Raw genomic sequence first — 10,847 nt, 5'->3', positions numbered from 1 at the left:
TATCTCGTTTTTTATGAAAACCTTTTCACTACCTAATATCACTTCCCTAATTATAATGTATAACATACTAAGGAAAGAAATCATCATCCTCATATTTGACAATGACAGTCTGTTGTGAGTTTTTACTGGTGTCATAAGATTCCGGTGGCACTGTCATTGAAGAGTCTCCTATGACCGATCGTGACTCTAATACTTTGGTTTGCACCATCACATTATCCCCATAATGCCATGCATATGACACTTGCGGTGTAAACGAAACTCCTTTTCCAAACTTGTGTCCAAATGATTTTCCATAACGTTGAGGGGATCGCCGCCAGTCATAATTAATCTTGCATATTCCATCTATATTTGCCTCTCTTGTTCCATGATAGAGTTGTCGTTCCTTAACACTAGTCTTTTTCTCGAGCATTTTCTCTTTTTTCAACAAGTATTGGCCAATAAATATGGGTTTTCAACGCGTTCTAGCTTGGTCATGGTTAATTTTCTACAAGTTTGTGAAAATAAATTTTTAACTTTGGTGTATTCATCTGAAGATGGACTGATATGTACCAACTGGTAGGGCTCATGTGATGTTCCTTCCCAGTTGGACGCCGGAGGCAGAGCCAAAATTTTTGAACGCAAGTCAGGATTTGGCACAGATTTTTCGAAAATATCTTGTCCGTCGAGCACAATTTTCTCGGAAAATTCTTCTCTTTGTTCATTGCTTATAGAATCTATCAATTCAAGATTTTGTGTTTCAGAATCGTCTTTTAACTCTTCTATGGGCTTAGTTGTTTCTTCTGTGGATTCAACACCGACTGTTTCAATCAAAGTTATGTCACCGTTTGCTGATTGGTCTCTAAAAAATTGATCTGGTTCGTCTTCTATTTTGTCTTTTGCTGACTCACTTTCGACTATTTCGGTCAAAGTTACGTCATTACTTGCTGATTCGTCTTTAAAAATTTCACTGAGTTTCTTTTCTATATTTTCTGTCTTATTTATTTCCTCTACTGATTCAACTTCAAGTATTTCGATCGAAGTTATGTCACGGTTTGCTGATTGGTCTTTAACAATTTGACTTGATTCCTTGTCTATTTTTCTTTCTTCTGTCGACTCAGTTTCGACTGTTTCGGTCAAAGTTACGTCATTATTTTCTGGTTCGTTCTTAAAAGTTTGACTTAGTTCCTCTTCTACTTTCTCTTTCTTTATTTCTTCTATTAATTCAACTTCGACTATTTCGATCGAAATTATGTCACTGTTTTCTGATTGGTCTTTAAAAAATTGACTTGGTTCCTCTTCTATTTTGTCTTTTTTTCTTTCCTTTGGTGACTCACTTTCGGCTATTTTGGTCAAAGTTAAGGCATTATTTACTGATTCGTCTTTATAAATTTGACGTAGTTCCTCTTCTACATTTTCTTTTTTTATTTCTTCTGTTGATTCATTTTCGACTATTTCGATCGAAGTCATGTCACTGTTTGTAGTTTGGTCTTTAATAATTTGACTTGGTTTTTCTTCTATTTTGTCTTTTTTTCTTTCTTCTGTTGAATCAATTTCGATCGTTTCGATTAAAGTTACGTCACTATTTGTTGCCGATTCGTCTTCAAAAATTTCACTTAGTTCCTCTTCTATTTTATCTTCTTTTCTTTCATCACTATTTGCTAATACGTCTTTAAAAGAATGTCTTAATTCCAGTTCCTCCTCTATTTTCTCATATTCGGTCATTTCTAAATCCTTGAAAGGTTCACAAAAGGTATCTTCTCGTTCAGAATTATCTTGTAACTCTTTGTTGATTGTAACTGTCTCAGTATATTCTCTTGATCCACAATCTGTTAAAAGGAATTTAGGATTTAGTTTAGATTCTGCATAATTTTCTTTCAAATATTCATTGGTTTCAGTGATGAGAAGACAAGAAGAATTATTCATATTGTCTATAATATCCATACATCCAATTGATTCATCTTGGTCTTCACCTGAGTCAGTCTCCGTTTTTCTCTTTTTTGTTCTTAAAATTCCATTTTGACTATTTGCTTCTTCTAAAAGAGCATCTTTAAATATCCTTTTTCTTGTATCAGTTATCAATTCATCGTGTTTAGAAGATATTTCAGTCTCCTCTCGTGATCTAATTTCTTCTAATTTAAAATTCCTGTCCTCAGTATTGTTTTGACTATACGTATCAATATTTTCTTCAATGTCTGTAGCAACTAATGAATGTTCCATTGTAAGACCAGTTTTATATTTCTTATTGCAATTGGTATAGTTTCTGAAGAACTTCTCATTTGTTATTTTCCCGGTAAGTTTTCTGAAATTGAAATAAGTAATAAATATCAATCCAGGTAAAAACGTTTTTGAATTAAGATTACTTCTTACTGTAGAGCAGATTTACATAATTGGTTAATACAGTGCGATCAAAAAGTCTGTCTATCAAGCAAGCGTAGAAATTTAAAACGTATGTCTATAGAAGATAAAATGTCACAATGAGAAATGTCAAAATAATTTTTATGTAAATTATAATAGGAAACCGTGGTGAACAATTTTTATGAATAAACACCAACAAAATCTCATTTTAGGATATTTTGAAGCGTTTCATAGAATAATTCAATTTAATTAGCTCAATATTTTAATTTTTATAAAATAATTTTTTGACATCTAGATAACATACGAACTGCCATGCACCATACGTCCTCAACTAGGACGCCTACTTGATAGAAAGACTTTTTGATCGCACTGTAGATAGAAAGTACCGTGCGATCAAATAAAAAATAAATTAGAGTAGGCGTTGATTAAATTCTACAGTTGGCAACACATTGGTTGGGAATCTAGGCTGGAAATTTTTCACACAAACTGAAAGTGAAAATAACCATCCACCGTTTTCCTCTTGTACAGCAATAAAAAATTTCTGCTCTAAAGTGAACATTATTTCACTCAAAAGGAATAAAACGCAAACTTATCAAAGTTTTCGCTGACATTTGATGTCAAAAATCAGGATTACCATCTGAAGGACTTTAATCACCGCCTACTCTAATTTATTTTTTTTTGATCGCACGGTATATTCTTATAATCAATATAATTATTAAAACAACTTGACTAATGACTCTTCAATTTTAATTATGAACTAAGCAACTAAATTAACGTCCAATGCTACCGTGCGATCAAATAAAAAATAAATTAGAGTAGGCGTTGATTAAATTCTACAGTTGGAAACACATTATCTGGGAATCTGGGCTGGAAATTTTCGACACAAACTGAAAGTGAAAATGACCATTCACCGTTTTCGTCTTGTACCGCATTTTTGTAATAACTTGCAACAATAAAAATTTTCTGCTCTAAAATGAACATTATTTCACTCAAATTTTGTACTCGAGTTTTTATATGAACACTCTTTTCAACAATAAGTTATTCCATTTTTTTTTGTTAAATTATTTATTAAATTTTGTTTTTTTTTTCTATCCGAATATCAATAAAGATGCTTGCTATGTACCGTGCGATCAAATAAAAAATAAATTAGAGTAGGTGTAGATTAAATTCTACAGTTGGCAACACATTGGCTGGGAATCTGGGCTGGAAATTTTCCACACAAACTGAAAGTGAAAATGACCATCCACCGTTTTCCTCTTGTACAGCAATAAAAAAATTTCTGCTATACATTATTTCACTCAAAAGGAATAAAACGCAAACTTATCAAAGTTTTCGCTCACATTTGATGTCAAAAATCAAGATTGCCATCTGAAGGACTTTAATCACCGCCTACTCTAATTTATTTTTTTTGATCGCACTGTATTTTGAAAACAAATGTAATTGTGTAGACACTCTAGATTTTTGCTAAATGATTTCTGTATGCAGCCTTAAGAAACAATTTAAAGTTATAAATAATTCAGGATATCATTATGCAGTTCCAAAATAAAAAAAAATACCTTCAATAACTCTCCAAAGATAATACGGTACAAAAAATTACGAAATTTAAAATAATCCCTCCACACTCGTACTACTGCATATCACAACTGCGAACCTTAACGAATTATAGATTTTTGACATGGTTAATATACAGTGAGCGGCAAAATTATGGAATAATTTTATGTATTAAAATTGAAAATATTTTGTTTTGACAAAAATGCTCAAACAGGTCAATTTTCTTTTTAAAAAAATTGTATGTTTGTTTTTTGTTGATATTAGTTCACTTTTGGGATGATTTTTTTTTCTAAAACTTTATGTAAGATTTAATATTTTGGTGTTGTCATTTCAATAATTATCTATCGAATTGACTAAAAAAATTAGAGGTTTCCATCAAAAAGCAGCATTACTCAAAAACCAAAAAGTGAAAAACTTTACATCAAGTTAAAAATTTGTAATATTAATACGCCCGATAAGGTCGCAAAAAAAGTCAGATTAATAACTTTTGACTTTTGATGATAGCATGGCTAGCTTTGGCGCCAAATTAAAAAAAAACGCCCCATTATCTATTGCATTATTAGTGATCGTTGATAATGGGTCCAAAATGTAGAACTGTGGAACTGAGATTTCTTGTGGAAGTTGCGGAATGTCAAATTTAGTGCCTGGCGCCTGCAAGATAGCGATCGTAACACTACTTGGTTTTCATGGGTTTTTATTTTACATTATTACTGAAGAAAAGTTAAACACATGTGTTAGTACCTATAGTGAAAAATAGTATATAAATTACGGGAGAGAACTATTGATCAAAAAGTCTTTCTATCAAGTAAGTGTAGAAATTTAGAATGTACAGTCGCGGCCCTTGAAAACTAAGACATTCACTTTTGGTATACTATTTGCTATTTTAAAAATTGGTAAAGTGTAAATTCGGTTTTCATCGAGGATACCAATGTCAATTTCAATTTTTCGGATTCGAATGGTGCTGCAATAAAATATTAGTTATTTCTGTCTACAAACTCGAAGTTCATTGTTTTAAAGCAAAGTTTTCTATTCTACGACACCGACTCGTAATTATTTGAATGACATTTTAGAATCTTCAGTTTCAGGCCATTTTACAATGCAAAATTTTGGATTTGTCAAATTGTCTTAGTTTTCAACGGCCGCGACTGTATGTCCACGGAAGGTAAAACGTCACAATGACAAAAGTAAACACTAACAACATCTCATTTTAGGATGTTTTAAGAGGTTTCATAGAAAAATTCAATTTGCTTACATCCTCATTTGCTTGTATACATCCTCAACTACTACGCCTACTTGATAGAAAGACTTTTTGATCGCACTGTATAATACATACCAGGTGAATAAGAAGTATGGAACCAAACGTTTTTTGCTTGAACTATTTATTTTTTGAAAAAACTAATTGATGAGTGATAAAGTACTATAAAAATGTGATGTTTTAACAAGAATAAAATTTTTCAAAATTCCCTTTTGTTTTTGAGTTCTACAAAAAAAAATATTTGTTTAAATGGCAACCCACTATAAAATCATTTTTCTCATAATAGCTATACTATTGTAATCCTTAGTTACAACTATCTGCTTTATATTTAATTTTTTCAAAAAAAATTTTTCACATAAATTGCAATTTTGCCAAAAAAAATCGCATAACTCAAAAACAAAACAAAATTTCGTTCTCAAAATACGATCACATTTTTTATATTATTTTAATTTATATTAATTATTATTTTCTAGAGGCAAATGATTAAAAATAAAACCGCTTGATTCCATACTTTTATATTCACCCTGTATATTATTTATACAAAAATAACTTAATAAAATTGTCTAATAATAAATTAATTATTATTAAATAATTTAATAATAAAAAAAATAAATTACTTACCTGCAAAACTCTCCAAAGGTGACTGTAAGGTTAGATATGTTAGAATGCGTACCGATTGTCCGGTAACACAGGCAGTACTAACTGACACACTCCCTTGAGAACGACTCTGAGAAGAGAGAAAATGCAGCCGTTGTGGATACGAGGAGTCGTTGACAGGTTGTTAGAGTGCGAGGTTTGGTATATTGTCTGTGGGCACACCAAGCTGTGGATCGGCACTGGTACAAGAGGAGTAGAGTGTCTGGCTCCTGTGGTGGCGGTCTGGGAACACGGGTAGTACCAACTGTCGCGTTCCCTTGAGAACGATTCTGTGAAAATGCAGTTGACGGAGATGCCGCAAGTAGATGTAAGAGGGAATGTTGGAGCACTGCAGCAGGCAAGGCAGGGGCGGAGGATACCAGGAATCGTTGATAGGTTGTTAGAGCCGAAGTTTGGTATATCACCCGTGGACACACCAAGCTGTGGAGGGACACTGGTGAGGGAAGGGCTGTAAGTCATTTCCCTGTGCTCAGCCCTGGACGACCAGCGGAAGGTAGGATTGGTGACCATTGGGATTTCCTTAGTAAGGGGAAGATCCTGGGTGCTTAGGGATATACCTCCCAGGTTAATGAGAGGGGTGGTAGACCCTGGGTTGGGAGGTATAACTGGCCTTTGCAAGGAGAATGGTCGGGTGCCAATCGGTGTTTCCATTTCCTCGATCCCGGAGGGGATGTGACCGCTGGTAACGCGGGTGCCTGGGAAGTGGTCACGTGGTCCTGGTAACATTGGCGGGCCTTTGGAGGGACGGGGTGGCCGGGTTCCTTTCCTTTCCTTTCCTCGCGCTAATTAAGCTAATTGTAAGGTTATTTTATTCATTTCGTTATTATTTTGCATTATTTAAGATTTAATTATTATTCTTGTTATTGTATTTCTGCCCGTATTAATACTAATTTTGAAACTTGGCCAAGTTCCACAATTTCTAGGTTTAAGGCGAATTCGTGGTCGAGGAACCGCAGTCACCAGAAACAATATTAATTCCAGATGTTAACTAAAATCTGTCAGTACCAGTTTTCTTAGTCTTGTGTAGTTCCAGGTTAACTTCTTTCGGACCCAGGCACGATGATTGGTCAGCAGAGAGTGAGGACACTCTCGATGTCAGGAAAGGCCGTGTTAGAATGCGTACCGATTTCGATGACGTAATCTGGTTTCAGGTCTTGTGGATAAGTGCTGAGGGCATGGACGAGGCAAGGGAACCGAAAGAAGGAGGACTAATCGGGAACTCGAGGGCGTCATTCTGAGATTTGTGGTCTTACGAGAGAAACAGTTGTAATAATCGGAAATAAATACCTTTCTTTGAGAATTCTTTAGTTTGATTTCGAATAGTCTAAAGGGTGATTTAACAGATAATAGTATAATCCACCACCTTCTTAATGAAATGCGTCACAATATCCCGTTTGGGCGTTTCGTGAAAACTCTGATACCGAGTTAAGTGGGTTGCCCTTGAACGAATACATTAGTGTCGGGAATTCCCCGAATTATTTACTCTCACTTTCCGAATCAATAATTGAAATCGCTCCACTGTGAAATTGGCGGGAAATTTGAAAATGACATGAAGTTGACATTCCACATTCTGAGTTATATCCGAGATTAGCACAATTTGTTAAGTGAAATTGTATAAATCGTCATTGCCAAATTTCGCAACAGCGCGGTTCAATGTCGATACAATTACAAATTAATAAATAAAAAACACATACTAAATTGAAGATTATGGTCTCTTCATTAGTACACAAATTATTATATCAGTATAAATAATTGTGGTATTAGGTATTACTGAAATTAGAAGGCCGGTCAAGCAGAAAACATACATACATACAGAATGATTCTTAAATAGACCAACAAAATTTTATCCTTGGAATTATCAAATGAGAACATACTGGAAAAAATATTTTAAAAATTCATTGTTTAAACGTTCTCTAAATAAAATTTATTAAAGTTATTTTCGAGGTAAAGCGTACGCCACTAATGTGTTTGTAAATACAGAGTGGTTATAAATGATTTTCATCTAGCCAGCTGTGAATTTTCCATGTAAAATAAAAAATGCCGCTTTACGAAAATAGGGGTTCCTACTTATTGGAACTCAAAATTAAAAAATCGCCGTTTACTAAGCGTCCACTTCGAAAATAGACTTGTTTTCTTCCAAAGTATACATTATTATCAATTATTATTGGAAATTAGTTGAAACAATAAAAATTTAATCAACAACAATTTATTATTAATTAATAAGTGACACTAACTAGAGACTAGAGCTTTCAAAAAAGTAGAGCGGCACAAATAAAGTTACATGCAAAAAAACTCCAAAGCTGGCTAGATGAAAATCATTTATAACCACTCTGTAGTATTAGCACAGGTAGTGGAAACCATGGTATTAACTTGATGAAAATGTACTTGATCATTGCAACAATTCATAAACGCCGTAAGTGGCATGGATCAAAGGGGTTTTGCCCATAAAATATACAAACGTAAAAAAGGTACAGTTTGTCTCCATGGGAAGCTGTGATAAAATTTTGTCGGTCTATATAAGAATCACCTGTATATGGCATGGATATGGCATAGCGATTTGAGTGGTCTATGAGTGTCAGCTTATTAATAAACTAAAAATGTGACGCCTTGTAAGTCAATCTTCCTGTTATGAGATTGTCTATGGGAAATAAACAAAAACAATTTTGCATCCTGTGTTTTGTTTATTAAAGTCGTTATCTAAAAAGCGGTATTGTAATATTACGTTCTAAAAGACGGTGAACACCAACGTAAAACAATTAACATTTTTTAACAACATAATCCAAATATGATTCCCACTGTTTTTGTCACGTCATTCACTGTCATATTCGGCACTGCTTTTAATATTTTGAAACCTTAGCTTAATGCAATTTCTATGTGACTGATGATTATTTATTGTTGTAACGTGCGATCAAAAAAATAATAATTTAGAGTAGGCGTTGATTAAATTCTACAGTTGGCAACACATTGGCTGGGAATCTGGGCTGGAAATTTTCCACACAAACTGAGAGTGAAAATGACCATCCACCGTTTTCCTCTTGTCTTGTACAGCAATAAAAATTTTGAGCTCTAAAGTGAACATTATTTCACTCAAAAGGAATAAAACTCAACCTTGTGCGCATGAAATATTTGCAGTATTCATTGTTAATTCAACAAAATTTTGAAAAATACTTAAGACTGGACATTTTGAAAACCGAACTTTCAAACTTTGTAACATTTATTACCAACCATAACTTTATTACAGCAAAAGTTCCTAAATTTTGAATAATTGACTTTTATGTGAAAAAAGTACGTGAAATGCGCAAAATAGAAAAAATAGCATAAAACAATTTGTTTCATAAGTCATTTGTGGGAACTCGTTCTTTATAAAACTCGCACTTCGCTACTCGTTTCATAAACCTGAACTCGTTCCACCAAACTTGCCTTACAAATCGCATTCTTTAATATACTATTTTTAATTCTTTTTGTTTTAATCTTGGGTCTCGATCATATTATCGAATAAATTTTTTCCACGATAATTAAGCAAATTTTCTTTACTATTGATATTATTATACCTACTCGTATTCCGCTAAATCAAATAATCAACATAATTTATAAATAAAAATATGTATTTTATTTGTAAAATGAAGTTACAATTGTATATGTATATTTTTTATTTGAATTTTCTAATCTAATGAATACCATCGTGTTAAAATAATGCGAATAACATACATAATTATATAAACAATACTATGAAATAATAATACAGTGTCTTAATTAAACTAAAAAATACATACTGAAATAATTGATATTTTCCAATCTAACTTGTGGAAAAAATCGTATATTAAACTAACAATTCTACAAGTTTGGCTACATAGCGACGTAGCTACGGCCACACCCCTCTGTCCTGTGGAAGAAGAAGAATTCTACAAGTTACTTGATGAATTAAATGAAAAAAAATTTTTTTAGTGGCAATGAGATAAACTTTTTGTGTTATCTAGTCGAAGATTCCAAATGAACCCCCGTCTGTCATTGTTCTCATCTTTTGGAGAATGTCCCTTAAGGCACTGTCAAATGTAGTGTAATGAATAACGTACTGGGGATAAAAATCATCATCTTCATATTTTACGTACACAGTGTTTCGTGCATTTGTCGTAGTATCGTACAATTCGGGTGGAACAGTCGTGGAAACATTTCCAATTATTGAATTGCATACCAACACTTTCGAAAGGAACATAACGTTGTCTCCGAAAGTGTAATGACGTGCATACGAAACTTCGGGTGCAAACGAAACTCCACGGCCAAATTTGTGCCCCCTGGAATTCCCACATCGTCGCCAATCAAAATTAGATTTGCAAATTCCATCGATGTAAATTTGTCTTGTTCCATGGAACAACGAAAGCTCACGTACGAAACCGTACTTGTCTGACAGTTTCTTCTTTTTCAGTGAGTATTGTCCAAGCAAGTAAGGATTTTCCACTCGTTGTAATATGGAAATTTCTAGACCTCTGGCTGTCTGATTAAATATACCTTCGACGCGAGAAAATTCAAGTGAATTCTTGTTAACGGTCCTTAGGACATAGGGATTATGCATTTCAGCTCCCCAATAATTCGCCATTGGGTCACGTAGAATTTCCTGAACGATGCGGGAATTTTCACAAGATTTTTCATAACTCATTTTTACACTTAAAAAAGCTGCCATTAGAGCCAATACATTCTTGTATAAGTTTACACTTACGTTTGGTATTAGTAGAAACAATTAAAGTAGTTTGCACAACCGTATTGAACGCGCAGATAATCCGGGGAATCACTTGTTTCAGTTGACGCCTAGATATGTGTCAGTAGTGTTAGCGCGGTTACCTATCATGTATTGTTTCCACTTACTTGGAGAAGTTTTTGTTCTATGATATGATAAAATATGTTATCAAATGCAACTGTGCAGAATTATTTTTATATCGTCGTTCGGGGAAAACCGAGGAAAAACGACGAAGTTCATGCACGAATGCATACTCCCAAAAGAACGTCATTCATTTTTATACGTGATGTTAGACTTGCTACCATAACTTACAATTTT

The 10,847-nt window shown here is 33.5% G+C and overlaps 3 protein-coding genes across 3 annotated transcripts; all 3 read right to left on the bottom strand.

Moving 5' to 3' along the window:
* Positions 1-2: 2 nt before the first annotated feature.
* LOC123010455 (protein mono-ADP-ribosyltransferase PARP12-like) lies at positions 3-409 on the bottom strand. The gene has a single exon (XM_044407357.1). The coding sequence runs from the start codon at positions 407-409 to the stop codon at positions 68-70; it is 342 nt and encodes a 113-aa protein (XP_044263292.1). The 3' UTR covers positions 3-67.
* An 11-nt stretch (positions 410-420) lies between these two features.
* LOC123010445 (gelsolin-related protein of 125 kDa-like) lies at positions 421-6,220 on the bottom strand. The gene is made up of 2 exons (XM_044407341.1): positions 5,762-6,220; positions 421-2,278 (listed from the first exon to the last, which is right to left on the bottom strand). The coding sequence occupies exon 2, from the start codon at positions 2,194-2,196 to the stop codon at positions 421-423; it is 1,776 nt and encodes a 591-aa protein (XP_044263276.1). The 5' UTR covers positions 2,197-2,278; positions 5,762-6,220.
* A 3,168-nt stretch (positions 6,221-9,388) lies between these two features.
* LOC123011277 (protein mono-ADP-ribosyltransferase PARP12-like) lies at positions 9,389-10,668 on the bottom strand. The gene is made up of 2 exons (XM_044408643.1): positions 10,512-10,668; positions 9,389-10,458 (listed from the first exon to the last, which is right to left on the bottom strand). The coding sequence occupies exon 2, from the start codon at positions 10,449-10,451 to the stop codon at positions 9,771-9,773; it is 681 nt and encodes a 226-aa protein (XP_044264578.1). The 5' UTR covers positions 10,452-10,458; positions 10,512-10,668; the 3' UTR covers positions 9,389-9,770.
* Positions 10,669-10,847: the final 179 nt, after the last annotated feature.

The sequence above is a fragment of the Tribolium madens genome, unplaced genomic scaffold, assembly GCF_015345945.1.
Source record: "Tribolium madens isolate multiple individuals breed KSU strain unplaced genomic scaffold, Tmad_KSU_1.1 Scaffold_91;HRSCAF=231;Tcas5.2_LG7, whole genome shotgun sequence".
In the NCBI taxonomy this organism is placed as follows: domain Eukaryota; kingdom Metazoa; phylum Arthropoda; class Insecta; order Coleoptera; family Tenebrionidae; genus Tribolium; species Tribolium madens.
Note: the sequence above shows the minus strand (reverse complement) of the source record. Positions and strands in the feature narration are given on the sequence as shown.

Excerpts from the sequence above, each read along its gene's own strand:
- LOC123010445 (XM_044407341.1), bottom strand. The coding sequence starts at position 2,196 with ATGGAACATTCATTAGTTGCTACAGACATTGAAGAAAATATTGATACG.
- LOC123011277 (XM_044408643.1), bottom strand. The coding sequence starts at position 10,451 with ATGAGTTATGAAAAATCTTGTGAAAATTCCCGCATCGTTCAGGAAATT.
- LOC123010455 (XM_044407357.1), bottom strand. The coding sequence starts at position 409 with ATGCTCGAGAAAAAGACTAGTGTTAAGGAACGACAACTCTATCATGGA.